The sequence below is a fragment of the Akebia trifoliata genome, chromosome 8 (genome assembly GCF_017979445.1).
Source record: "Akebia trifoliata isolate Shusen 1 chromosome 8, ASM1797944v1, whole genome shotgun sequence".
NCBI classification, from domain to species: Eukaryota; Viridiplantae; Streptophyta; class Magnoliopsida; order Ranunculales; family Lardizabalaceae; genus Akebia; species Akebia trifoliata.
Window position 1 is genome coordinate 1,320,827 of NC_141382.1, and position 27,582 is coordinate 1,348,408.

General features: G+C 33.8%; 2 protein-coding genes and 1 pseudogene across 2 annotated transcripts; 1 reads left to right on the forward strand and 2 right to left on the reverse strand.

Annotated features, from left to right (window-relative positions):
* Positions 1-210: 210 nt before the first annotated feature.
* LOC147395322 (pentatricopeptide repeat-containing protein At2g22410, mitochondrial pseudogene) lies at positions 211-1,935 on the reverse strand (annotated as a pseudogene).
* Positions 1,936-3,426: 1,491 nt separating this feature from the next.
* Positions 3,427-6,515, reverse strand: FUC1 (alpha-L-fucosidase 1). Its single transcript, XM_086451324.1, has 3 exons — positions 5,848-6,515; positions 5,246-5,482; positions 3,427-4,564 (listed from the first exon to the last, which is right to left on the reverse strand). Exons 1-3 carry the CDS (start codon positions 6,441-6,443, stop codon positions 3,799-3,801), a joined length of 1,599 nt encoding a protein of 532 aa, XP_086307450.1. The 5' UTR covers positions 6,444-6,515; the 3' UTR covers positions 3,427-3,798.
* Positions 6,516-13,628: 7,113 nt separating this feature from the next.
* On the forward strand, positions 13,629-15,227 carry LOC147395324 (uncharacterized). The gene is made up of 3 exons (XM_086450924.1): positions 13,629-13,884; positions 14,006-14,135; positions 14,403-15,227. The coding sequence occupies exons 1-3, from the start codon at positions 13,749-13,751 to the stop codon at positions 14,950-14,952; spliced, it is 816 nt and encodes a 271-aa protein (XP_086307050.1). The 5' UTR covers positions 13,629-13,748; the 3' UTR covers positions 14,953-15,227.
* The last annotated feature ends 12,355 nt before the right edge of the window (positions 15,228-27,582 follow it).

The window sequence follows — 27,582 nt, forward strand, 5'->3', positions numbered from 1 at the left end:
AGTGTTCCTAAAGATCAGTAGCACACTATAAAAGTAATTAAATTTGTAAAGTTCGTTTCCAGGATGATGCTGTTGTGACCCCAAATCTTGAAATATCAATAGCACTCTTTCGGTCCCACGCGCACCATAATGTAAATAATCCTAATTAGTGATTTGTCTGGTGATGGCATTTCCCTTCTTTTGTAAACTTTGTTGAAACATGACTTCAGCTCAATCTGCTGCATCCTTCAAACTCTTAGTGATCATTTCTAATGTCAAGTAGATCTCTTGTGTGTTGGGGTGAGATGTGTCCCCTGCCAAAAACTGATGCATCTCACCGCGCAGCTCGAGCAAGCTGAAACCAGGCGTCTTCTGTACTCCATGAGCTTTCATTCTGTCCCTCACCTTCTCTACATCAATCCATCTCTTTTCTGAGGCATAAATATTAGAGAGTAGGACATATCGCCCTGAATGATGTGGATCCATTTCGGTTAGTATTTTAGCTACCTTTTCACCAATCTGAATCTCACCGTGCATCTTACATGCACCAAGTAGAGCTCCCCATACACCAATGTCAGGTTCATCAGCCATGTTTTGAATGAAGATCTCTGCTTCCTTTAATAGACCTGCGCGACACAAGATGTCAACCATGCATCCGTAATGCTCAGACCTTGGTTCAATGTTATACACTTGGGTCATTGCGTTGAAGAACCATCGACCATGTTCTACTAAACCGGCATAACTACATGCACATAGAACACCAATGAATGTTATCTCGTTTGGTTTTATTCCAATAATCTCCATTCGAGAGAAGAATTCAAGAGCATCCTTTGAAAGTCCATTCATTGCTAGCCCAACAATCATGGCAGTCCAAGCCAAAACAGACTTGTTTGACATTCCATGAAAGATTCTCAAAGCTTTCTCAGGAGCCCCCGACTTACAGTACATATCCATTATAGCCACATCAACCTCTTCTTCCTTAACATTCATCTTCATCACATAAGCGAAAATCAGCTCACCATGATCGAGTGAACCTAGAAATCCACAAACTGATAGCACACTTGCAACCGTTATTCGATCTGCCTTTACTCCTGAAGCTTGCATCTCTCTAAAAAGCTCTAACGATTTCACGAAATTCTTGTTCTGAGAATAACCAACAATCATACTATTCCATGAAACCAAATCACTCTTCGGAATCGCTTTGAAGAGTTGATTAGCAGAATTCATGTCACCCAACCTTATGAACCCATTGAGCATAGCATTCCAACAAGTGGTATCCTTCTCTGGCATCTCGTTGAATAGTAGCCCCGCATTTTCTACGTCCCCCGTCCGCATAAGCCCATCGATCATGGAAGTCCACGAGAAAACTGTCTTCACGGGCATCCTACTGAACAACTTCTCGGCCGAACCCATATCACCAAATTTTGTGTACAAATCAAGCAACCCATTTCCAAGATTCATGCTGATCTCCAAATCATTTTTTATTAAGTACAAATGAATCAACTTCCCAAGGTTTAAATTTCCCGATACCGAGATAGCCGACAGAAGGCCAAGAAGGGTAATTGAATCAGGTTCCAAACCTGAAAAACACATCTCACTGAAAGCATTTAAAGCCTCATTAAGGCATCCACATTGTGCAAAGTTATCGATAATCACATTCCAGGAGACTACATCTGGTTCAGGAATTTCATTGAACAGTTTAGTAATTTCTTCAGAGAATCCGAAACTCTGGTACATGTGCATGAGGGCATTCGAAATGTATACATCGGAAACATACCCAAGCTTTATTACGGCCCCATGGATGGTTTTTCCGTTTGTCGGGTCATCAATCCTCGACGAGGCTTTGATCATGAAGGGAAAAGTGTAAAGATTGGGAAGCAACCCATACTGCAACATTTGAATATAAAGAGAGTGAGCTTCTTGTGGGGTAGAACTCCAAGCATAGCCTCTAATCATGGTGTTAAACAAGAACACATTGGGGGGTGAATCTAAATTTATTTGATCAAAAATATATCGAGCGTAAACCAAGTCTCCTGATGTGGAAGTTAAGAAGGAGAGAAGGGTACTTAGGACGACGGTTTCGTGGGCGACGCCATTTGTGATGAATTGGGAGTGAAATTTCGACAGTTCTTTCATGTCTGAACAATTCTCCATTAGGAAAAGATGTGGGCGGCTTTGTTTGAGTAGTTTTGTGATGATGGCTGATCTCATAGTGGTTTCGGGCCATTAAGCAACAAACCAAGCAAGGAAAAAAAAAATGTAATGGTTAACAGTTATAACTGTTCTAATGTCACACGACACTGAGTCTTTAACATGTATTGGTGGGGGTATTTTGGTCACTAAATTTTTATTTACTGTTACCAAGAAATTTATGATTGATTTTTATTTTATTTTTTCTAAGATCAATCCTTTATTCATCACCTAGGCTAGTTTGATAGAAATTTTAATTTTAATTTTTTTTTTAAAATCATTGGAACATTGTGTCCAATTGTTGGAACTTTTTTTTTTTTGATAAGTATAATATATTGCAAAGAGGAGAATCAAATACAAGGAGGCCGAGAGAGCCTCAAAAGAACAACAAGGAAAGAACAAACAAAAACACTAATTACATAATGAGTCCCATCTAAAACTAAAATCATCAAAAGAAGTCCCTGCAAACTCTATGTTTTGCTTAGACCATAGGTATAATAAATCCAAGATCTCTAAAAAACCTGTATGAGAGCTTCTGATCTTGTTGTTAAACACCCTGTTATTTCTTTCAATCCAAATCCCCCAAACAATAGCCGAAGGAAGCATATTCCACAAGTAACGTTTTCTGGTGTGGAAGACATTATTGGTCCATTCATCCAACAAGGAAGAAAACTTACAGGGAAGAACCCAAATAATATGAAATAAATCAAGGAAATATAATCAAATTTGATAGGAAAATGAACAATGAATCAATTGTTGGAACTTTATTTGATCATTTTATTTCAAAACATGGGTAACACTTGAATCGAGTAAATCTGGGTACGAGTTTGACTAGCCTTACTCAGGGTCCTTGGGCTAGCACTTTGTGGCATCCAAATGTATGATGGATGATTTGGGTTTGTAGAGGACAAAATTCTATGAACGTTGAAGAATTTATTTTTCACCATTGAATTTTTACCATAAATTTGGGAGTTTGGTGGAAGTTCAGTAGCCGTACACCTTAACAACCTCAGATCAAACCCAAAAGAAAAAAAAAATTGATTTTGATATTTTTTTTTATGAGTTTTTTCAAGAAATCTAGTGGTAATCCATTTGAGCAAAATGACTCTTAATAAGATTTAAAAATCTTACTATGTTTCTCTTTGACATCTTATCTGTAGAATTTCTTTAGAACCCTTTTCTAATTGTTGCCTCAACTTGGACTATTGGATTTCAATGATGATTCATTTTGGAAATGTGTCTTAGCATCTCTTCATCTTTAGTAAATCAGATATATTCTATTAGTAATCATTTTTGTTTCCATCTACCCTTGATTACATCCTTTATCAAGGTGCACCTACATTAAATGTGAGTACATTTTACATCGCCACCACCATGCCTTAAGGTACAATACATTAAAATTCCACAAATCTCTTATGTCTTCGCTTCCCTTTGTTTTCCATTCTAATAGCTATCAAGTTCGTAAGCTAATATTACATGGAAATTGGACATAATCCATAAAAATTCTTTCGTGTAAATGCAAAGTTGCAAACCAATACTTGATTGAACTTGTGTAACTTCAAGTAATGAACCACACTATGCTCAAACAATTGGATGGGAAGCCAAAACTTATTGTCGTCGCACCAAAATCTATATTGACGCACTTCGAGAATGGTTGTACATGTTTGACCGAATAACTTGACTACCATTGAAGTTCAATGGCATGCTTGTATTAGATGCAACACTCGCAATAGAAAATGGGTCCATGTATATCCCCAAAAATGAAATCAGTGGATCCGCTCGGGACTTATCAATTACGAATCTCAACCATTGAGATTCTACAGTTTGAAACTGCAATAACCTTCGGTACCCTACAGTTGTGCCCCTTGTTACCGTCTTCCACTCCCCTTCTTTGGTTAGAATATCGAGATGAAATTGAATAATACGTTGCCCCATTTGAATTGGTTCTTGAAGTTGTAGCACATTAAACCTTACTGACTCTCCCAAGTTCAGCTCTATCACCCAATCTAGTTGACCTTCCTCGGGGGCCCAGTAAGTGTAAATACCTTCCTCGAGGACTTGGGATGGATTAAACTGAGAATCACTAATGCCTCCACGGGTACTGCTTGAACTAGGAACAGCTTTCTTTGCCAAGTTATGGGAGAATATGGTGCTTCGAAGCTCAGTGAATTCATGAAGAACTTGAACATCTTCATCGGATATAAGACCAGATGAATTGGGAGGCACATTTAGTAACAAGAGACAATTACGGCCCACTGATTTGTAGTATATATCAAGCAGAGACATGGCAGATTTTGGGAGCTCGGATGCATGCCAAAACCAACCAGGCCTGATGGATACATCACACTCTGCTGGAACCCAGTCGTGCCCATGCGAGTCTCCTTCACTTGAGTACCTATTGAATAATGGAGGTTTATATTAATCTAAAAAAAAAAGGGTCGTAGTATTGTCAAAATGACTCAAAACCAATCATAGATGTGGACTTTCTGGACCGGACACAATAAAATCAAGGATAGTCCCTCAAATGAGATTAAGATGAGTAAAGACTTTGAGGGAATGTGCTTTCAAGATTTTGTATTTAATTGGGATTCTGTTTGTGACCTGTAGCCCATGTAGTGGTTGTTTTTTCCTTGTTTTTTCTTCTCTTGTTGCTTGGGGGCTATCTCAGCCTCCTCTCCTATTGTTCTTTGTCAATAAAAATTTTATTTATTAAAAAAAAAAGTTGGAAAATTTTGATTCTAAGGATTATGTAACTAACAAGAAGTGTACCAATTTCAAGATTATATTGTTTATAAAGAGATTAAATCTCCCATCATAATGTAAAATTCAAGAACCACTCTTATTCTGATTGAAGTTCATAAATAAAAGTTTAGCTTTCAATCCCCATCACATTTCCTACAAGGATGAAATGGAAAGTAAGCTTGAGTTAAGACCAATCTAACATGAACAAACCTAGGTTCTTCCCTAGTTGTTGGTATTCAATCATGTTGTTCAAGTGCCAAAAAAACCCAAATCAGCTGCTTTTAAAGGAAATACAGTCATCACATGAATGTGAAGGTGAAAAACTATTACTCACTTGGAATCAGTGTTTCCGATTTCGGCAGAGCTCCGATTGAAAAGGGACCAACAAGTGGAGCCAGCATCACCACCCTCATTCCCAACCCACCTAGTATCAGGACCAGCATCGGAGAATATGACGGCCCCGGGCTGAAGTTGATGAATTAGATTAAACCAACAATCAAAGAAGTACTCCATGTCCTTCTCCCCCTCCCCTTTAGCTCCATCCAACCATACCTCCTTGATCTCCCCATATCTGTTTCAATCTCAAAAGGAGTTATACCCTTACAAACACAACAATTTCCAAAACCCAACTCAAACGAACTGAAACTCTTCAATTGGGTTGACAAAACTGTAAATCAAACAATCAGATAATTCTAATGCCCATATAAGTAAATTGATCAAGAACACAAATTCTCCAAATACAAAGTCTATCAAACCCGACGCCCATGAATTCAATATTGCACAAAACTTAGAAAAACCCATTGAACAAAAATAAAATTGAATCCAACCCTTGTTACCTTGTGAGAAATTCAGTCATCTGCCCTACATAAATTCATGATTGCTCAAGCTAAGAAAACTCCATTGAAGAAAAACAAAATTGGATTCAACCCTTGTTACCTTGTGAGCAATTCAGTCATCTGCCCAATATAGAACTCATTATAATCCAATGTCTTTCCATAGCACGCTTCATGTCGATCCCAAGGCGAAAGATAGACACCCAATCCAATACCAGCCTCTCTTGCAGCTGTGGCCAATTCAGCAACAACATCACCAGTACCATTCTTCCATGAGCTTGAACTAACAGTGTAATCAGTGTAGGCAGAAGGCCAAAGGCAGAACCCATCGTGGTGTTTTGCGGTGATAATTACGCGGGAGAAACCAGAGTCCTTGGCTACTTGGACCCATTGGTGGGTGTCAAGATTGGTCGGGTTGAAGATGGTGGGATCAATGTGGCCAGTGCCCCATTCAGAATTGGTGAATGTGTTGGTGCCAAAATGGAGGAAGAAAGCCATGTCTCCTAATTGCCATGAAAGCTGAGAAGCAGAGGGGATGGGTAGAAGGGGAAGAGGAGGAGGTTTTGGGATAGAAGACAGAGGAGTTGATGATGATGTTGGGGGAGAGAGGGAGGAGAGTAAGAGGATAGTGAGAATGAGATGGGAACACTTGGAGTGGGAGATGAGTTCTTTGATTTTGCTATGGTTCACCTTCAACATATTTGGGGTTGCACTGTTGCAGAGTGAGAGAGAGAGAGACAGAGAGAGGAAGGAAGAGGAGGAGAGAAAAGTTTCTCTGACCTTGACCTTGACATTGACTAAAAAACCAAAATTACACATTGTGCCAATGAGTAATTAATATGTTGGTATGTAATTTTCTTTTATTTTAATTTTAATTTTTTTTTTGATAAATATAAATTATATTAACGAAGAAAACGAGAAGAGGAGCAAGAGTTAACCCCCAAATACAAGAAAAAAACCAACAAACAACAATGAGATAACAAATAAAGGAAAAACCTGTCCCCTGTGAGATGGAATTAATCACTTTTTTTAATTATTCTACATTAAATAACATGCATTTTGTACTTTTTCCATCTTAATGAGTTTCATAAGCCAATCTTTAGTGCACTAACTTAAATTTTGGAATGAGTGGGATTTTTTTTGTTTGGTGTTGTAATGAGGTGATCCTTGTGGTAACGGATCAGTCATCGTTGGGATCCAAAGGCTAACTTTATCCACAAGACTAGTCCCTGGACCGCACATACCATCCCACCCTATCACGTGAAGTCATTAAGTAGTAACCTTACTGGTGGAGTGGTTATAAATATTCGAAATCACGATTTGGGGAGCACACCCAATCGCTTTCTTACCATCTCGACTAGACCCCAATGAGAGGTAATCATGTGAGATTCAATGCGATGTACACTTTCCTTTGTTTCTTTAGTCTAGAAACTCTCTTCCCACCATTGTTGTTGTAATCTATACAAGAAAATAGAGAAATTTGAGCTTAATAAAGCAAATCTTCAATCCTAGTTCTTACATCACCACAACAACTTTTGTATTGTTTCGTATCTCTAAAATTTCAAAATTGCAGTTTATTGTTAAAAAAAAAACATGACTTAAGGTGAAACTTCTTCCCATCCATTCCCTTGAAACAGATCTTCGTCAAAATTTATTCTTAACCTCCCTTTTCCTTGATAAAAATACATTTTAAACCAATATGGAAGTGTTTTACTTGCCGAAGAGGGGACAAGAAGCTAGGTTTGAATAGCATGTTTTACTATGCTCATTTTATGAAAAAAAAAAATGTTCATTAACTTCCAAACATTCAGTTTCTTATAAAAAAGAAGTTCATATAAAGAGTGAAGTCTAATTATTGGGGCATAAGATCCCGATTGATGAGACGGACTACTAAGATCGATAATGGAATTGGTTCCATTCTACATCATGAGGTTTCTCTTTCCTTCAAAGAAATCTAAAACATGGACCCACCCATTCATGTATCCTTGGAAGTGTTTTTGCAACCATGAAGCCTTTTTTTTATATATATAAAATAAGAGTGGACTTCAAGATTTCAATAATTCTTAGACCTTACAAGGGATTTGACAATCACAGGGATGATGAAAAGATATTAATTAACTTAAAAAATCAAGATATGGGTTATTGATTGTCTAAATCCACCTTCAATGCTTTTCATATGCCTCACGTTTGATGTGGTATATGGGACTAACTGGAGAAGAAACAAATAAAACTCAAGCTATTGTTCAATCGTGATGAAGACTTAAGATCCCCATAGGAATCAATCAAGGCTATTGGGAGAAGAGAGGAAGAGAGAGAGAGAGAGTTCTATTGCCATGCCAACTTTTACTTAGAGCACCCCCCAATATGTGTTAATCCTTTTATTGGGTTTACTCCAAAGGTCCAAACCTACTAAATTTAGATTTGGCTCACCAGAATTTCGGATAAAATCCAACCCATTCTATGCCTACTGTGCACCTACTTCAAAAGCTTCACTTTTTAAAAATTAAGAGATAACATGCATTTAAATTCTAAAAATTAAAAATTATTTTAATTAAAATATATAAAATCCCGACTGACTTGGATGAGATTTTCAAATCTATTGTGGCAACTACTCAAACTACCAAGTCATGGTTATAATTAGGGGTGCAACTTGGTTTGGTTTGAGGTCAAATTGGAACCGAACTGACATAGGTCGATTCTACGAAATAAGAACCATAACCGAACCAAATTCCATTGGAACCGAATCAAACCAACCCAAATCTAATTAAAGTTGATTTGGTTCAATTCGATTCTACGGATTGCCAATATTATATAAATTACAACTAATATTTTTTAATAATATATATATATATATATATATATAATATATATATATATATATATATATATAATTTCATACAATAAATCCCAAATCTATACATAAAAAGTCATTAGCTTATGCATAAAAAAATCACTAATCTATGTCCTAACTCCTAAAATAATTCATAGTAATTATATATATATATATATATATATATATATATATAAGTTTGATCTGAGAACCGAATCAAATTGATCAGTTTTCCATTTTTGTAATCCGGAACCAAACTGCAACCTGTTTCAAATTGAACCAAACCACCCCAAAGTTATTGATTTGATTCGATTATTGGTTTGAACAAGTTGCACCCCTAGTTATAATGCCTAAATAACTATGTCTAGGGGTTCAAGTATGTGCACTACCATGTCAGTTCAGTGTTGAACACAGTGTCCAACTAATGCAGTGTAGCACTGCAAATATCATTTGCTAATCACAACGTTAGATGTCTACTTGGTACATTTTTATTGTAGTTCAAACACATCGTGCTACGTGCATGGCTTCGTTAAGAGCTCAGGTGTTTTAAGGTCTATTATTTACAAAAGCCAACTTCAAAAGTTAACTTCTGGAAGAAACGAAAGTCCAGAGCCTAAAAAGCCACATCCAACAGAAGCTTGTTTGTTACAAAAACACATAAGCCAAAAATTGATGTTTATTTGATAGCTATTTATTGTTGGATTCTGATAAAATGATCAGAATACCCTTAATGTTGATAATACACCCAGAATGCACCAAAAATGAGTAGAATACCTTAATAAATATATAATTACACTATATATATAAATAATAAAATCATATTAAAAAATTATAAAAATAATTATTTTCAATTTAAACAAATTTTATAATTCTATCGAAATTTTGACCGCATCTCCTCTTAAAAATGAACATATGATAAGAAAATACCTGCATAATACACAATCCAACATTTACATAAAGATGAAATATGTTTTGATAATAAAGTAGTGATAATGAATTACTTTTTATCTTAGAAGTAAAGATGAAAGGTTTTTTTATAATTTTCTTTTATTTTTTTAGGTTAAGTTTGATTAGAAATTTAATTAAAGATGAAGGGTATTTGATAATTGGTAAATATGAAGGATATTTTGGTAATTGATCAAGATGAAAGGTATTTTGAAAAATGAAATATATTTTAGTAAAGATGATGGGTATTTTGTTAATTTCCTTTTGTTATTTAAAGTTAAATTTAGTTGGTATTTTGATAAAGATGAATGATATTTTGATAATTCTCTTTTGTTTTTTAAGGTTAAGTTTGATTGAAAATTTGATTAAAGATAAAGAGTATTTTGGTAAAAATAAAAAGGTATTTTGAAAGATGAAGGATATTTTGATAAAGATGAAGGGTATTTTAGTAATCTTATTTTATTTTTTAAGGTTAAATTTGATTGAAAATTTGATTAAAGATGAGTATTTTGATAAATATACTTGAGTCGTTTTATGTTTTTGACTTCCCTCAAAAGTCATTTGGAAGTCCTTAGATAACTTTTTTTATGAACTACTTTTAGACTTCAATTGATATTTGTAGGAGTCAAAAAAATTTAAACGAACATCATTTATCTAATTTTTTTGACTTAGGCAGTGTTTGTTTACGTTATTTTTCAGCATTTATTGTTGAAAAAAATTAAATTCAACATTTTTTGTCAAAATAACGCGTTTGTTTACTCTATATTTTCAATGCTTATTGCTGAAAATAAGTGAAAAAAATTCAGCACTATTTTGATGCTGAAAAAAAGTACTGAAACGGTAAGCACTTCACCTTTTTCGACATGGACAAGTATGCCCTTCGTTATTTTGAGCATGGACAAGTATGCCCTTATTCTTAAAAGAATATTACCTCTTATATCCCATGGATAAGTATATAAGCACCCTACAAATTAATAAACCCACACCATGGCTAAATTATTTTATCTTATATGGGTTAAAAGTTTTGGAGTGAGTTGATTTTTGGTGAGGATGATCTCCTTATTAGTATATAAGCACCCCAGAATTAATAAACCCACACCATGAGTAAATTATTTTGTCTTATATGGGTTAAAAGTTTTAGAATAAGTTGATTTTTGATGAGGATGATCTCTACAATGAGGAGATCATCCTCACCAAAAATCAGCACATCCTGAAACTTTTAACCCTATCAAAACAAGTTTAAGAACCGTAAATCGTCCATTTTTAAAAAAAAAAAACTATTTTTAAAGAGTTAGAAGTTTCAAAATGAATTTATTTTTTGTGAGGATGATCTCTAGACCTTATAGACCATCCTCACTAAAAATTTGCTCATTTAAAAAACTTTAACCCATATAAAACAAAAAAAAATTAGCTATGGTGTGGGTTACCCTTATTAATTCATAGGGTGCTTTTATAATTACACATCCTTCATTTCCATAAAAAATTATTCATCCAAAATTAAGTTATTTTAATGTTGATTTCAAATTTTGGTGACTTGTATGGCATTATTAATTTTAATTTAAAATTTTTGGACTTTTATAAGTAGAAATTATTATTTATAAATTGAAGATTTGAGTATTATTTATTATTTAAAAATGAATTATATTTTAATTTTATAAGAAATAATATATATTATTGTGTTTGATAAGAAATAGGCATTTGAAACATGTAAATAATGTATAATATGATTGTAAGGGTAACAAAGACAATTTACGAGCTTTAGCAATGTGTAACAAACATGATTCAACATCTAAATAAACAATTTTTTCAGCACTTAAACTCAGCACTTATAAATTTCAGTGCTTAATGCTATTCAGCACTTATTTATTCCAGTTTAACAAACAGCACCTTAGAAATAAAAAGAGTAAAAAAAATTGGCACTTAGAAATTCAAAAGAGAACACGGCCTCAAACTCCAACGTAAATAAATGTGCCATGTGGACACCTTACCACACCGTTTTGTTGTCACGGAAAAATATACCAATGTTGATATCATCCTTAGGAGGACAACATCTGTCAGACATTTATGAATGATATATTCGCTGTTGAGCGTGTGAACAGGAAACGCTGCAAGTCAAAGGGAAAGAAAGACATTTAACTGCCTCTTGTGGGTCCCACAAATCAATCACAAGATTTCATTTAATTTCAGATCGCCACGTTTCATTGGGCTTGATTTCAAATAATGATATAATACCCCATGCTTCTTACACGTGGACACACGGGGTTGGGAGGGCTTACCCACCACGTAAGTCATGACATCATTTCGAAATCTGGCCTTCGAATCCCAATCTTCCTTATTTATTTGACACAATTTAAATTGACCCTCTATTTTTCCAAAATTACATCACTGTCACCATTCTGATAGACTTCTACTCCCAAGACTACAGTTGCAATTCCAACTCTAATATCCATTATCCGCCACGTGGCATACATTTCTATTTTTTTTCACGACCAAAAAACTTTGATAGGTGATTATTTTATTTTATTTTTTTGCATTAGAGTTAAGGTTCTGTATTATTGCGTATGGTTCGTTTTCAACAGAACATGAAATCCTAACAAAATTTATTTATGAAAAAAAAAATTAAGAAAATGAATTCCTACCAAAATTTTGTCATTTTAATGCAACTAGGAAAATGTCATTTTTAATTTTTTTAATGAAAACATTTTGCTAACCATTTTTTTCATGTCCAATAACTTACACATTTTTATTTACTTATTTATTAAGGCTAGAGTGACCTCAATGAGGGACGTCTTGACGTGAAGGTGCGCGCATGACTTTAGATGCATTTTCTCCAAGATACAAGTAAAACGCATCTATGAACATGCATGAGCCATCACGTCAAGGTGTCCCGAGGCCACTCTAGCACCACTCTTTTTTTTTTCTTCTTCTCATCAAGTACGTTATTAGAAACCAGCCATGAAAAAAATTGATGACTAGAAATAAGCAATCAGATAGATTATTTTACTTTACTGTTCACCAAAGAGTTGGCCAATTCTTGGGTGTTACCCACAATTCTACATTTCTACTTATATACAAAGTCATAGATTCCATGATACTGGTGCCAATTAAACTCGGTGGACAGACTAGATCGAGGGGCAGGCACAATGTTATCGCTACAATTGGGTTGCTAATTATATGTTAAACATAGACATAATTGGTTCCAGATATCAATTTAATGTGTTTAAATTATTAATTGGTATCATTTGTTTTGATAGAGTCTGCCAGCGTGCCACAAGTTGAAGATTCCACTTCATGATAGAGAAACAAAAACTAGGATTTATTACCCACCGAGGGGCTTAGCGGTAAGACGTAGTAACAGGGGTTTGCTCCCTTTCGTTGTGAGTTCAAAATTGAGTAATTACAAGCTCCCCCTGATTAAAATGGACCATGTGGTTGTGGGCTCTGCATGGCCCCCAATTAGTTATAGTCTCACCAATATGAGGATTCTCTCTGGTCACCCCTAAAAAAAATTAGGGTTTATTTTTTGGAGTCATACTCTTTCATTTTTCTCAAGGGGAGCATTAGATTCTTCTTCTCCTTCTTCTTTTTCTTTAGTATCAAATTTTTGATTGTTAGAACTAGATTAGAAAAACTAATTTTCAAAAATATTCATAATCTCACTTGTTTATAATGTCTCTTAATGAAGCTGATTTTAACATCTAGTTTGGCTAATCATGATTCTATTGTTGGAATGCAAAATATTATATATACCTAAGCGAAAAAAAAAAGTCGAATCTTACTTTGTTTTTAATCTTAATTGATTTCTAATTTTGATTATAGGATAATCATTTTTTGTAAAATCCAAACCAAACAATTATTCACACACACACACACACACACATATATATATATATATATAAAAGACTTTGGATTCTTTTATGGGGGTGGAAAGAGAAGGAAGAAACCAAGATAGATACTTGATATAGGGTGATGCATGTATAGGGAAGGATTTACTTATGATTGAAAGTTCTATATGAAGGTAGAACTGATTAATGAAATCAGACAAACCCATATTTTGACTTCTCTCTCTCTCTCTCTCTTTCTCAATAAATATATACATACTGTCCAAAAGACAGGTCTTCTAAACAAAGACAAACAACCATTTTAGAAAGGCATATCAGTTTTCTCTCCTCAAAAGGGTCTTAAAGGAGATCAATCAGAAGATAAGAATAAGTTTCAAAGACAAATAGATGGGAAGGGCTCCTTGTTGTGACAAGGCAAATGTGAAGAAAGGACCATGGTCTCCTGAGGAAGACTCAAGGCTCAAGAACTACATCCAGAAATATGGGACTGGTGGGAATTGGATTGCTCTCCCACATAAAGCTGGTAATATTATTCTATCCAAGATAAATAGCCCATTTCATGAAAATGATTCCTAGGGTTTCTTCTTCTTCTTCTTCTTGTTTTTAGTTGTGTTCTTGATTTGGGTTTTTTATTTTTTTTCCAGATCTGAAGAGATGTGGGAAGAGTTGCAGATTGAGATGGCTTAACTATCTAAGACCCAACATAAAGCATGGTAAATTCTCTGATGATGAAGATAGGATCATCTGTAGCCTCTTTGCTAACATTGGAAGCAGGTACAGTCTTTTTTGTTTTTGGATCCTTTCTTTTTAACATAGGTCACACATAATATATGGGTCTCCTTCATTTATTTATTTTTTCAAATTTTTATTTTAGAGATTTTGCATATATGGTCCAAGATCCAAGCATGTGATACCTTTAGGATATTCTTCTGCATGCATGGCAAGTTTAAATTAATTTTTCCTGTTATACTCCTCATTTACAGTAATTTTAAGAGAAGTTCTGATGTTTCTTCTTATGGATTTGATTCCCAACAAGTCTAGATGGTCAATAATAGCTGCACAGTTGCCAGGAAGGACTGACAATGATATCAAGAACTACTGGAACACTAAGCTCAAGAAGAAAATCATGAGTACTATTGTTCCTTCTTCTAAGAAAAAACCACCTCATCAGCCACAGTTCCCATCATCATCACCATCTTCATACAAAGAAAGTAGTAGTACTTGCTACATCCCATCAATTCTCTGGAACAGCACATCAACAACACCAACAACTACTACTACTCTTCTTGAAGCCCAAGAAAGCTTAGTGGGTCCCATGGACTATTATCAAGTAAAAGACAGTCTTCTAATGTTTGGAGGTGAACCAAGTAGTAGTTCTTCTGATGGGAGTTGTAATCAGATCAGCAATGGAAATAAGATTGAACTTGATCACATTGGTGTTAGTGGTGGACAAATGATCTTGGAGAGTAATTTCTATAATGGGGTAGAAGAAAATCAGAATTTCACGTTTAATGGGCTCTTGGGTATGACTCCATTAGAGTATGGTCTTGAGGAGATTAAGCAACTTGTTAGCAATAATAATGGTTTGTAATAAGTTCTTCATTGATGCAAAATCAGTAGATTTGAAAAGGTAAGGTTGGGGCAGATTAATTCAGATAAGACTTAGTTTGTGTGGGGATTTGTGACTTGGATGAAACACCTTTGACAGTACATTGTGTAAAGTTTCCTTACTTTCCTAGGCGCATTTCTTTTTGGGAAATGATGTATAAATGTCATGGAAACTAGAGAACCCATCATTCAAGAACTAGAACCAAAATCATGAAGCATGCACTCTTTTTCATTTTTCAAATGTTTTATTTTATGTTATTTTATGGCCTTTTTTTTTCTTTTTAATTTGGACTTGATCACTAAAGCCATGTGGGGGAGTGGGGACTTGGATTTCTTTGATAATTCAAGCATATAATATGATTAAGTGCTAACCCTAATCTCAGTCTTCTTAAACAACTATTTTAATTGTAAAACTCAATGATAGATATCATAGTGGTTTATTGATCATGTCAATTTATATCAATTTTAGACGGCCAATCTTATGGTTGCTATATAAGATATAAGTGCATTGGGACTCCTAGAAACAAGTGGTCCTTGGTTTGATCAATTCAAGCTTCATTTCTTTTAAATTTGTTTGATAAAGAAGAACGGCATCTTAAATAGTAAAATAGGATTAATGTTGCCGACCCTAATACTCACGAATCACGATGATCAACGACTTTAAATTTCCAATCATAATGAATTACAAAGTAAGTGGGAATTAATCCTTGAGTATTACTTGGGGTTTTTGGTTTGAAAACGAATTAATCATAAATTAATGCCACTTGGGGAACCCAGGGTCTTTTAAAAGGATGAGTGAAGTCAACTTAATTGCAAGGAAGAGAGAATCCTTGTTATATAGGAAAGAGTCCAGGGCTGCAAAAATATATGGTCACAGGGTTTGATGCCTTGGATATATAATTTGTTTATGAGTTTTTTGTCTTGTTGAGGCAACCCAATTGTTTTTCCTTCCAGAAAAAATATATAAATAAATAGAAAGGGAGACCTCTTCAGCATTATGTTTGCATCTCATATGGATTAGATAAATATATTTGCCAGCTAATGGTAGCAAAGTCTCTAAAGCTTTAGGGGAAGATTTATAAAGAATGATTTTTTTTTCTTCTTCTAGTGAAGTGTAAATTATCTATAGATGGAACTTTGGAGGTTTGTGTGGAGAAGGGGCATCCATCTCTCATTTCTTTACATAATTTTTTTTTTGTCATTTCTCTCAAGGGTTGGGATCCATTGACTCGAAAAAACATGAAATCCAGACCACTAAAATATGAGACAGTTAGGATTTGTCCTAGGACACGTAATGCATCCTCGAAATGTGTATTTTATCCTGACCATTGGATTTCTTATTTTAACAGTCAGGATTTTAGGATTTTTCATGAGTCATTGGATCGCAACCCTTTTAAAATACACTAACACTTTCTTGACTATCATAGCGAGGAAAAAGGCCTAACTAAGCCTCATCCACCTTTAAAAAAACTCCGAGTGCATAAAACAAGACCTCGAGATTTGTTATGAATCTCAAGGACTTGTTTTACAAATCTTGGGGTCTTTTTAATGGTGGATGAAGCTTAGTATGCCTTTTTTTCTTCATTATGTTAGTAAGGCTAGTCGGACTCTTTAAAATGTATATGTAACTAGATTCACAGACATATATGTAAATAGGTCATTCTCTTTAAGACATTTATGTCACTCCACGAGAAAATGATTATACATCAAGTAGCGAATATCGTGAGAGTTTAGTTCCATGCTGAGTGGGTTTGGCGATTAGGGGGGGTGAAATTATAATCCTACTTTTTACGATATAGTGAAAAGGTCTCATAATCGCTTGAGGGTGTAAGCAATCTTATAGAACCATGCATGAAAATTAAGTGTCGTACTCTTTCTATTTTGATTATTATATCGTCGATCCTTTTTCTACATTGGACAACACTGTTAGTGTTGCAAACAAATATATCCTTACTTTAAGTTCATTTCACCACAAAGGGGCATGGTTTTGTTTTGCTATTTTTTTTCTTAAACTCTTTAACTCTCAACCAAGTCAAATTAAGCCTACAAAAGGACCATCTATAATATAAGTGTGGAGTCCATCTGATTAATGATGTATAGTCATTCCTATAGGATTCAAGAATTTTATTTTTATTTTTAGTTTTATTTGTTTTTAATGGTCCCGACTCCCCCGTAAATTTGGTCTCTCTATAGGTCCCATGGTTCAAAATCTTATGCTAATTTGGAATAATATTAGCAGAACATTCCATTTTTATCCTAAATTTGTACATGAAATTATTACTTGTCACAGTTGGAAACTGGGACATTAGGCACTTATTGAAATATCTTGGAATATTTCGGTGGAGATTGTTTCAATTTTATAATAACCAAAACATTGCGTCGATAGGTCCAACATCCATGTAGTGGGAACTTTTGAGATTCGCATTTTAAGTTTGATCATTAAATTTAACAAATTAAGCTCGAGAATTTTTTGCATTAAAAAAAAATCAATCCCGAATTTTACAGTATCTTAGATTGACCAATCGCATGATGCCACATGTAAAGACCCTCTCATTTCACAACCTAGTTGACCATTTATGATCGTTTGGAAATGCATTCTATAAGTATTCAAAGTTCAATTATCAGGAGTACAACTCTGCCAATCAAACAAAGCCTTGATTATAGAATATCGCATTTAGATTGGTGATTGAGTTACCCTTATTAGATCCAAACATGACCCATTAACAGCCTTAACCACCACTCATGAGTTTGCATTACGTGTTCCAAGGTGGACTTTCTGATCCACAAGTATCCAGGCCGGGTTGGCCCAGTCCATCTATTTTCTAATATCTGATATGCCTAGATCCGAGCCGGAGTCCTACCCTAAATATTAGGGCTGCAACTTGGGCAGGTCAAACCTGAACCCGTTGGGTTGAACCTGACATTGGGTCAGATCTGAGAATAGTTAGCTTGGTGTTCGGTCTCAGGTTCAGGCCAAAAAAATGACTGATTCAAATCGGGTTGGGCATCGGGCAACCCAATTTGCCCGAACCTGAACTTAGTAAGGGTATAACTCCAAAATATTTCTTACATCTTGATTTTTTTTTGGCATTCACAATTCATATTTCAGTATGTTTCCGACTGCTTATGTAATTCTATATTTTCATAAAATAATTAATTACAATTAATAATAAATAAAGATAATAATTATTTTAGTTACTCATAATTTCCTTCTTCTTTAAATTAACTTATAATTTTATGTCTATAAATTTTGAATCACATTTTAGAATAAATTTTATGTTCTTTTACATACAACTTCTCTTTATATGAGCCCTTATCATTTTTTAATTTTCTAGCATTAACGAGAAATGAATTAACCTTGATTTCGGCTTAGCATTTCATAATCGAGGTCGGGTTGGGCACTAGCGCAAGTTGGTGTTTGTCAAGTTTGGGTTAGGCTTGGGTTAATCCCCGACTCACCCGAGTTGAGTCCCTACTAAATCTGAACCGAGTCTACCACAACAATCCATAGACCTACTTATGGTACAAATATAATTTATGTGTCAATCAATGCTTCCTTATCCTCTAAGGAATTTGTGGTCACACGTCTATCCTTTCCACAATGAATGAAAGATCTTTCCACTTCAGTTGCTATCAACAATGATTCAAGTTCTGGAAATACCATTGATATAGAAACCGGACTAAACCAAACCTATGGTCCGACCGCGAATGTATTAAAATACAAAATTTTAAGGGGGAAAAAAAAAGATAATATATAAATAACTAGACATTTTGGTGAATATTTGAGATACCGGTACATTATCAAACTGATGACACTTAGACCACGGTCTTCCATGAGATAGTAACAAAAGAATACTAAAATGCCCATCTCAGCCACTTGCCCAATGGTTCCCCCCCCCCCCCCCCCCAACAAAATCATGGACCTTCATGTCCTTCAACTTTCAAAAATTAAGAATAAGATTGGGTTTTTGAGGTGGTTAAAATAGAAATGATCCTAAAGGTTGAAGACAATCGATTTTTTGGGATAAAATCAAGGGCTCGGCAAAAGGTTGAAAACAAGGTTATTTTGGTCGTTTTCATTGGTCTACTGAGGACTGAATTCAAAGAGGTTATTTCTAAATTACCCTTAAAAATTCTCAATTCAAGAAAATTACTTTTGGAATGATTCTTTAATCACCAAACCTTAATAAAACCAAATATCATATTTTCTTAAAAATAAGAGAAGTTAATTTAGATAAAAAGAAAAAAAAATTCAAATTCTATTTATAATATTATAATAACTGTAAATCAATCTAACCAAATTGAACCAGGGTCCCAACTTTGGTCCAATCAATTTGACAAATTTTTGTGGTTCAGTTCGAATTGGTTCATAAAATATCGAGCATTAATTTCCTTATTATTTTTGTGATGATAAGGTTCAGTATACAAAGTTACGTTAGCTTGATCCATCAAATCACAAAGAAAGTTGTCTGCCTTTTGCCTAACGATCCCATATTTTCTCCATGAACCTTCGATTTCCCTCGTTGAAGCTTTTTTCTTTACGCATGATCGATGTTCTTCGCATAGTGAACATGTACTCTTGCAGGGCCCGGGATCTATTGTTTGATGGCTTCGTTCGCTGTTTAAGATAATTAAGTTATAACAAATTCATAAATTTTGATACATATATATACTCTTATCGACGAACACTATATGATGTTACGCTCGACATCATCACTTAGACGATAAGGTAATCATTCATTTGGAATTAAATCAGAAATTAACAAGTTTCATTAATCTAAACGTGATTTAATCAATAAATAGAGAATAAGAAAGGAGCAGAATATACTTACTAGGTGTTTTTTGCCAAAACCAGGCTCTATCCTAGCTAGGAAACCAACTTCATTGTTCCTATCATCATCATGATTGAAGTCTTATTTCAAATATTTGGGGTTTCATCCGTATTCTCTAAAATAAGTTGGTGTTAAAAGAATTAACTAGTGTTGGACGTAGTGGCAAGGGCTAAGCTACGTACTAAGGAATCAATGGGGGCATTTGCCCCCATAAAACTTTGAGTATTTTCAACTAATTACATACCCCAGTTGCCCCCATTCCCTCACCTTCTATTTGCCCCTACCTCCAAAATTTTGCACCTCCCCTCTCTTCTTCTTACATACCCCCTCTTCTTCAACTAATTACATACCCCAGTTGCCCCCATTCCCTCACCCTCACCCTCTATTTGCCCCTACCCCCTCACCTACTTCCAATATTTTGCAAACACTTTCCCGCCCCCCCCCTTAGTGGCCAATGCATCCCTTAAAAAAGAAGAGGTCTTGAGTTCAAACCCCTCCATTTGCAACCTACATAAATTTATCCTTACTTATTTGGTATGTGTGATTTGTGGGGTATTGCATATGTTGGAGTGGGGAGGGGAGGGGCGAGGGGGATTGGACGAAATATGGTGCTCGAAGAGGTCAGTTGCTTCGCCTCTGTTAGTTAGACCAACGGATCTAAAACCCCCGTTATAAATACAAAAAAAAGAAAAAAAAATTTGGTGTTAATAACCTCTAAAAACTTTCATTCCCATATAGAACACCATACACAATGCTGCACCTCTTCCTCCATGGGTATGTACATTTGTCACATCTTTTTGGTCATCATGAAAATCTTATCTCAAATATTTGATGTGCTTTGAATGAATTATGTTTCTCCATTCCACTCTATGCAGAGCCATGACTTTTATTAAGAGAAAAGTTCAAGTATTTGGTCATTAATTAATTATATGTACAATATTTGCATACCAAACATCGCAGGCAAAGTAGCTAATCAAGGGATTTCTAAGCTTCAAGACTTTGGTTGTGGAGAATATTTGTATAACATTAGCATCCCATGTGCCTCCCACTATTTTCTTATAACGACATCTTAAACATAATTATTTGAATTTTGAGAGAGAGAGAGAGAGAGAGAGTCTAACCTTTTGGTTTCTTGACGTGGCAACTAAGACAGGTTTCAGAATTTTAATGTTGGGTAACTTCTCCATATTTCGAATTTTAATCCTAACTAATACTTTTTCTATGTAGCAAGATTATTATTATTATTATTATTAATTTTTTTTCTAAATTTTTCTCTATTTTTAAAACTATGAAAAATTCAAGTGGCCATGCAAATGCTACGTTATTAATGGCCTTGGCTTATTATAATGACATAGGAGGTTTTTTTTTAGCGAAATCCATGTTAAATAATTCTTAAATTACAAAATACTCTTGGATTGGTCTGATCTATTTATAATTAAAAACAACAATCTTTTAAATTCTTTTCACAAGTAACAAAATGGGTTCTTTGCCGACACGTATCAAGAGTCCTTAATCGGGCAACAAGTTTCTTCCCTTAGTTTTATTAGTGAAAACTTTTAGGTAATATATAAAAGAATTTAAAATGGGATAAAAGATTGTGGAAGAGTAAATGATTAGGTCAAATAACTGCATTATTTCACCCGGATTGATGTATGTATGTATGTATCATTAACCTTCAACACTATGTGAAAAAAGCCCATATTTGACTGCCCTGGGCCGTCAAATTTCATAAAATTCGACGGACAAAAGAGTCGAATTGGCGTCAAATTTTTCATTGTCAAATTTTTATTTTCAACAGATTGAAACTATCAAATTAATGAAGGATGGGAGAAATTAGACAACTCTAAGCCGTCAAATTTGGGAACATCAAGAATTTTGATGGTCTTAGACCGTCAAAATTCAGTTTCTAAAATCTGTGGGCCTTGGCCCGTCAATTTTTTCTGTGGAATTTTTCAGTTTTCACGTAGTGCAAGTGACCATGCACATGCTATTTTTTATGGTCGAGTTCACCATTTTTTATTTATTGTTGAACTCACCGCTTTTTATTTATTGTCTGAGTTCAAAACTTTTATTTTGAACTCACTATTTTTTATTGTCAAGTTCACCATTTTTTTACTTATTGTCGAACCCACCACTTTTTATTTATTGTCGAACTCAACACTGGCAAAACTCACTCATTTTTTATTTTAGATTTTTTTCGACTAAAATACCTAGAAAGATTAACTATAAACTTGATATAACAATTTGTTTAGATGATTTTAAACCAAAAGAAACATTCTTGATTGATTTTCATCTAAAAACAAAGAAAAAAAATTTTGAAAAATCCTAATTTTTTATATACGTCTTCTAAATATTTAAAAAATACTTATAAATGACTTCTTTTTCCTTTTTAAATCCTTTCTGATATAATGGAGTTTCCAAAAGTCGATTGAGATGTTAATATTTAAAAAAAAAAAAGATTTATGAAAATAGTGATATTGAATGATTAGGGAATTCAATCGTGAGAAATGGGGGAAAATGAAAGTTTTACTATATGAACTATTAAAAGAGATCCTAAAATTTAGGGGTTAATTAGAAAGAACTCCCTTCTCCAGGGTTGTTTAAGTAATTTCTCCTTTTAATTATTTAAACCAAGTGGGAACGGCTACCAAAGATAACAGACCTATCCTTGTCCGTACAAATGGAATGGGGATTGATTGAGATGCTTTGATAAAGAAAAGTGATAATTTTTAAAAGAAAAAGGAGCAGAAAAAGACGAAAAAGGACAAAAAGGGATGGACCCTAACAATTATTTTTATTTTTATTTTTTTGCATGGCCCCCCCTAGGATGAGAAATAGTGGTTACGCACATGTACATGTGCATCCAAATCTAGGTGTTATGTGGCTGGAATGGTATAACATAATGGTGGGTCCATTATTAAGAAAATTATCATTTAAATTTTAATATATATTTAAATAATAAAAATAATAATTAATATTTTTAAAATAATAATAAATAATTTATTTTTCTTAATTTTAATCCAATAAACAATAAACTAAGAGAGTTAATGAGATGATTTGAGCATATTCAATGTAAATTATCCTCTAATTAGAAAGAAGAAAAAAAAGAGTCATAATTTTCTAACGCTCCCTCTGATACACACCCCCTGACGTGGCATGGGTTAGAATCATAGATTTTTCTTGGGATACACAACTGTACATCCCCATAAATATGTGTAATTGTGTATTTCAAGAAAAAATATTTATGATTCTAACACATGCCACGTCGGGGGTGTGTCAGAGGTGGCGTCAAAAAATCATTATTCAAAAAAGAATTAAGTTGAACATCCCAGAAAAAAAAAGACCTATAAAAATTTAGATGGAAATAATAAAAACAAATGTAAATTCCCTCTAAAAGAAACTTTATTTTACATGCTTTACAAAAAAAAATAAAATATTTAAATAATTTTGTAATGAAAAATAAATAACATTAGGAATAATCAAATAATCCAATATTAAGAAATCATTATGTCTGAGGAAAACAATGGCATAACTTTTGAAACACTATTTTAAACCATGATGTTCACATGAAACCTACTCCACCATGGAACAATAATTATTCATAATTGAAAAATATTACACTACTTTTTGTCATTAGTTGCTAAGGTCAACTGCCATCAACTCCACTTCATGAATCCCCCCACTAAGGCATAAGCGCCACCCTATGGATGAATCATACCCATAATCATAAGCTACCATTTCCCTTCTCTTTTACCTCACTCAAACTTAATTAGACACAAATTATATTGTACTATCGAATGATTTAAAAAATCGTCTGAGATCGAAATAATTCGCTCAAATCATCTTAGTGTCGTTTACCAAAAATATCTATGCCATGATAGAGATGGGTCCCTTCTATTTCCTTTTTCTTGTTGATCCACACATTTGAAAAAAACTTTTGAGATGACTCATTTAGTAGCATTTTTTAACAAAACGAGACGCAAAACAAGACTTGAAATCATTATTATATATAAAGGTTGGAATCCGTAGACTTTGGAAAGTGAACTCATATGTTCACACAACAATCCTTACTGTGTATATGTGAGATCTAACAGTTGAGATTTAACTTAAAGATTCATAATATATTATGAGGAACCATCTTTTATCCCAACCATTGGATCTCACATATATAGGGTTGGGATTATGTGCGAACATATGAGTTTACTTTTCATAAGTCTACAGATTCCACCCTATGTATAAACCCTCCTATTCTATTAAACTTGCTAGGTCAAAGAGCTAAAGTTCATTCTATCGAAATGTGTCATATTGTTATGGTGAGAATAGATAAAAACACCTAATTGACTTGTGATTTAGTCATGTCTAACAATTTTTTAATTATATAGAGTCAACAGAAATCACTCGTTTATGTACTTAAATCATTAGACATTGTTTTAGAGTCTTAGTTTAAAATACAAGTCAATTGAAAAATCAAAATGTCAGGATTGGATGGCATAATACGAGTAGATAATGACAAGAGAAAATCCCTAATGTATCATTCTAATCACCTTTGAAATTTAAACTGTCCCTATCGAGATATTTTAAGATAGAACGAGAATTTGAACCAAATTTGCGATTGACCATGAAACCATATGTTGATAAAGGGTAAAGTAATCAACTTAAACTAATAAATTAAGACATTCAAGGCATGTTTAAGAGATGCCTTGAGCACATGGGGGATACAAAGTCCAACTAAGTAATAAATAATAAAGCCTATAAACGAGATTGTGGAAACCACTAACAAGGATTTAATTTTTTATTTAAAAATAAATAATTTACTTAGGCATAGGTTTGCCACCATTAAGGATGCCAAAAGATTTGATTTTTGATATGTACCCTAGGATTCCTACTACTCAACCATGGAAATTATTAATTATATAAAATTACTAGGATTAATTGAGAGGTATCCAAGGGTACCCACTAAACTTACACACACACATATATATATTCAATAGAAATCAAAATCAATTATCTAGATTTTTGAAACTATATAATTTAAAATCGGAATCCACATCGAAACATTTGCATATAACAAATTTTGAGTATAGCAGGTGCCAGCTAGCTTAGCTGGTAAAGTCTTCAGGTGATGATACCAGGGATCAGGGTTCAAATCCCACCAACTTCGAGTTACTAATCTCATTAAAAACAGGCTTACTTATAAATAAAAAAAATCTAGGTATCTAACTAAAATTGAAAACAAATTAAACATGGTTAAATAGATGTCGTTACCGTACCTAATTAAATTGATGCATTATTGGTTGTGGTATTCGTATACTTGTCCTTGGTACATTAACTATTGATCAACGTGCATGGTGGCCAATTGGTCAGGTTCAAAGAGGTACTAGTGTACATCTAATTATTAGTTGGGTTCGAATAATGGAACTTACCTCGTGAAACAAATTAACTGTTTTCATTATATGTGAAATGACAAAAGAAAATAAAATTCAAAATGTTGGACTAAGTAAAATTCAAAACTACTTTACAATCGATAAGGAAAACTTGTAGAGTTCACTTATGTGATTTCTTCAAAACAAACACCCATTAAGTTTTACCATAAGGAAAGTAAGAAGAAGAAGAATTCTCTCTTCAAAAAATTTACCTAATTAGGGTGAACCTTAGATAACATTGGGAACACGTGCCCAATTTTTGTTCCTTAAAAGAGTCATGATTTTTTTTACTTGAAAATTTTCACTCTGTGTGTATGCAATTGATGTGGTAAGGGCACAAAATCATAGATTTTTTTCTTTAGGATACGCAAGGAAAACGATCAACGGTTATGTGCCCTTGCCTCATCAGCCGAGTACAGATCGAGTCAAAAAATCATTAACATCCTTAAAAGCATTATAGAAGTTAAAAAGGATGAAAGAAGTTTTTCGGATCAACTTGATGTTTTCAATTTTCGAAAATTTTGACGAAACTTGAGGCAACAATATTTTAGATGATAACACCCTTTCTTTGCTTACTTAATAACAAAAATACCCTTTATCTAAGATAATCTAAGATCCAAAAATTGAATATATATATACACAATTAGTAAAAAAAATTCAACAAAAAAAATAAAAAACTTTCTAAACATTGTTACCAAACGATTTATTAAACAAATGCAATTCCATAGAAGTTAATCAAAGAGAATAACTTCTAAATAACCACTTTCACTGGACATACCACATTCCCAAACGAGACTTTATTGGTTTGGAAAATTGGAACGATAATAGAATCCAACTATCCTTACTAAGATAGTGAGGAAAAAAGGCTTTACTAAGCCTCATCCACCGTCAAAACGAACTCAAGGTGTGTAAAACACGTCCTCAAGATTTGTAATAAATCTCGAGGTCTTGTTTTGCACAATTCAAAGTCTTTTTTTTTTTTTTTTTTTTTAAGGTGGATGAGGGTTAGTGAGGCATTTTTACTCACAATCTTAGTAAGGAAAGTGTTTCTCTTAAATATATATCACTTCCTGTAAATTAACCTATTGTTCCTTCGTGGGCACTAAGAACATGTGCATTTTCTTTATGAAGTTGTAGATTCTGAAGGCAAATATTTTTCAACCAATTGTTCGACATATCCTCCTTTGTTGCAGTGGGCACTGTGACCAACCAGTGTAATTTACAAGCCCTATAGGTTTCCAATTTTATTCTTTTTCTTTGATTCCTCACATATAAGAAAATGATTCATTTTCTCCAATGAATTTTTGAAGCCTACCTATTAATTTAGGTTATTATTATCATATTTTTCTTGGGTGACTTAGATGTACTCCCCCCATTTTTTCTGAAAATGTGTTTCAAAATCTGCTAAGAGAGACTAATAAAAAATAACCTAAATGCTCTCTTCTTCAACCTCTTGTGACACCGCTGCCTTTTTTATCCCCTCCACACCCCCCCCCCCCCCAAAAAAAAAAAAAAAAAAACTCATCATTTTCAATCCCTATGGTAAAATTTTTACCATGATCTTCAACATCAAGATTCAGTATCCTTCAATCCTCAAGGATAGCAGAAGTTTTGAAGAAGTTAAAACTTGATTGGTTTTTGGAAAGAAAAATCTAGTGCTTTTGGAAAGAGAGTGAAGATAAGCTTGATCACCATCCATTGAAGATTTAGTTGGATGTTTAATTTTTTTTAACAAATTAAGATAATGAAGATAAAACATTTTTTTTCTTCTAGAGATTTAAATGAGGGCATTTATATCATTTTATGTTAGGGTGAGATTAAGATTTTCCTGAAAAGAGAAAAGGTCTTAAGTTTAAGATCCCTTGTTAGTCACCCATAAGAATTTATCCCCCTTACTTAATATGTGTGGTGTGTTGGGTATTGCACATACATAAGGATTTGGGATGAGATATGATGTTTTAAGAGGCTAGTTGTCTATCCATTTAGTCAGGCCTATGGGTCCAAACACTCTCGTGGTATGTCATCTGTTTGAAAACACACAGAAGGAGTTACTCAAATATTTATCAAAATTGAAAGCGATGTATTTAAATTCTTTTTTATATTCTATTTAGTATTCGCTACCACAAATATTCATGCAATATTTGTCCATCTTAAGTACCAATTGAATTTAAAAGGGTCATTCTATTTGTCCCTATCAACATGTTCATCAAATTTTTGATAAGTGCACCAACCACATATTAAATTTGAAAAATTGTACTTGAGATTCATGACAAAATTAAATCCCAAACTCTTTTTACAAGAGGAGATAAATATTTATATAGAGTCGTGAAAATATGACTTCTTGACGTGATAAGTTTG

Coding starts and splice junctions, on each gene's coding strand:
- FUC1 (XM_086451324.1), bottom strand. CDS start 6,443: ATGTTGAAGGTGAACCATAGCAAAATCAAAGAACTCATCTCCCACTCC. Junction 5,483..5,847: donor ATGACTGAATTGCTCACAAG/GTAACAAGGGTT, acceptor AGATTGAAACAG/ATATGGGGAGATCAAGGAGG. Junction 4,565..5,245: donor ATCGGAAACACTGATTCCAA/GTGAGTAATAGT, acceptor ATTATTCAATAG/GTACTCAAGTGAAGGAGACT.
- LOC147395324 (XM_086450924.1), top strand. CDS start 13,749: ATGGGAAGGGCTCCTTGTTGTGACAAGGCAAATGTGAAGAAAGGACCA. Junction 13,885..14,005: donor TGCTCTCCCACATAAAGCTG/GTAATATTATTC, acceptor TTTTTTTTCCAG/ATCTGAAGAGATGTGGGAAG. Junction 14,136..14,402: donor TTTGCTAACATTGGAAGCAG/GTACAGTCTTTT, acceptor CAACAAGTCTAG/ATGGTCAATAATAGCTGCAC.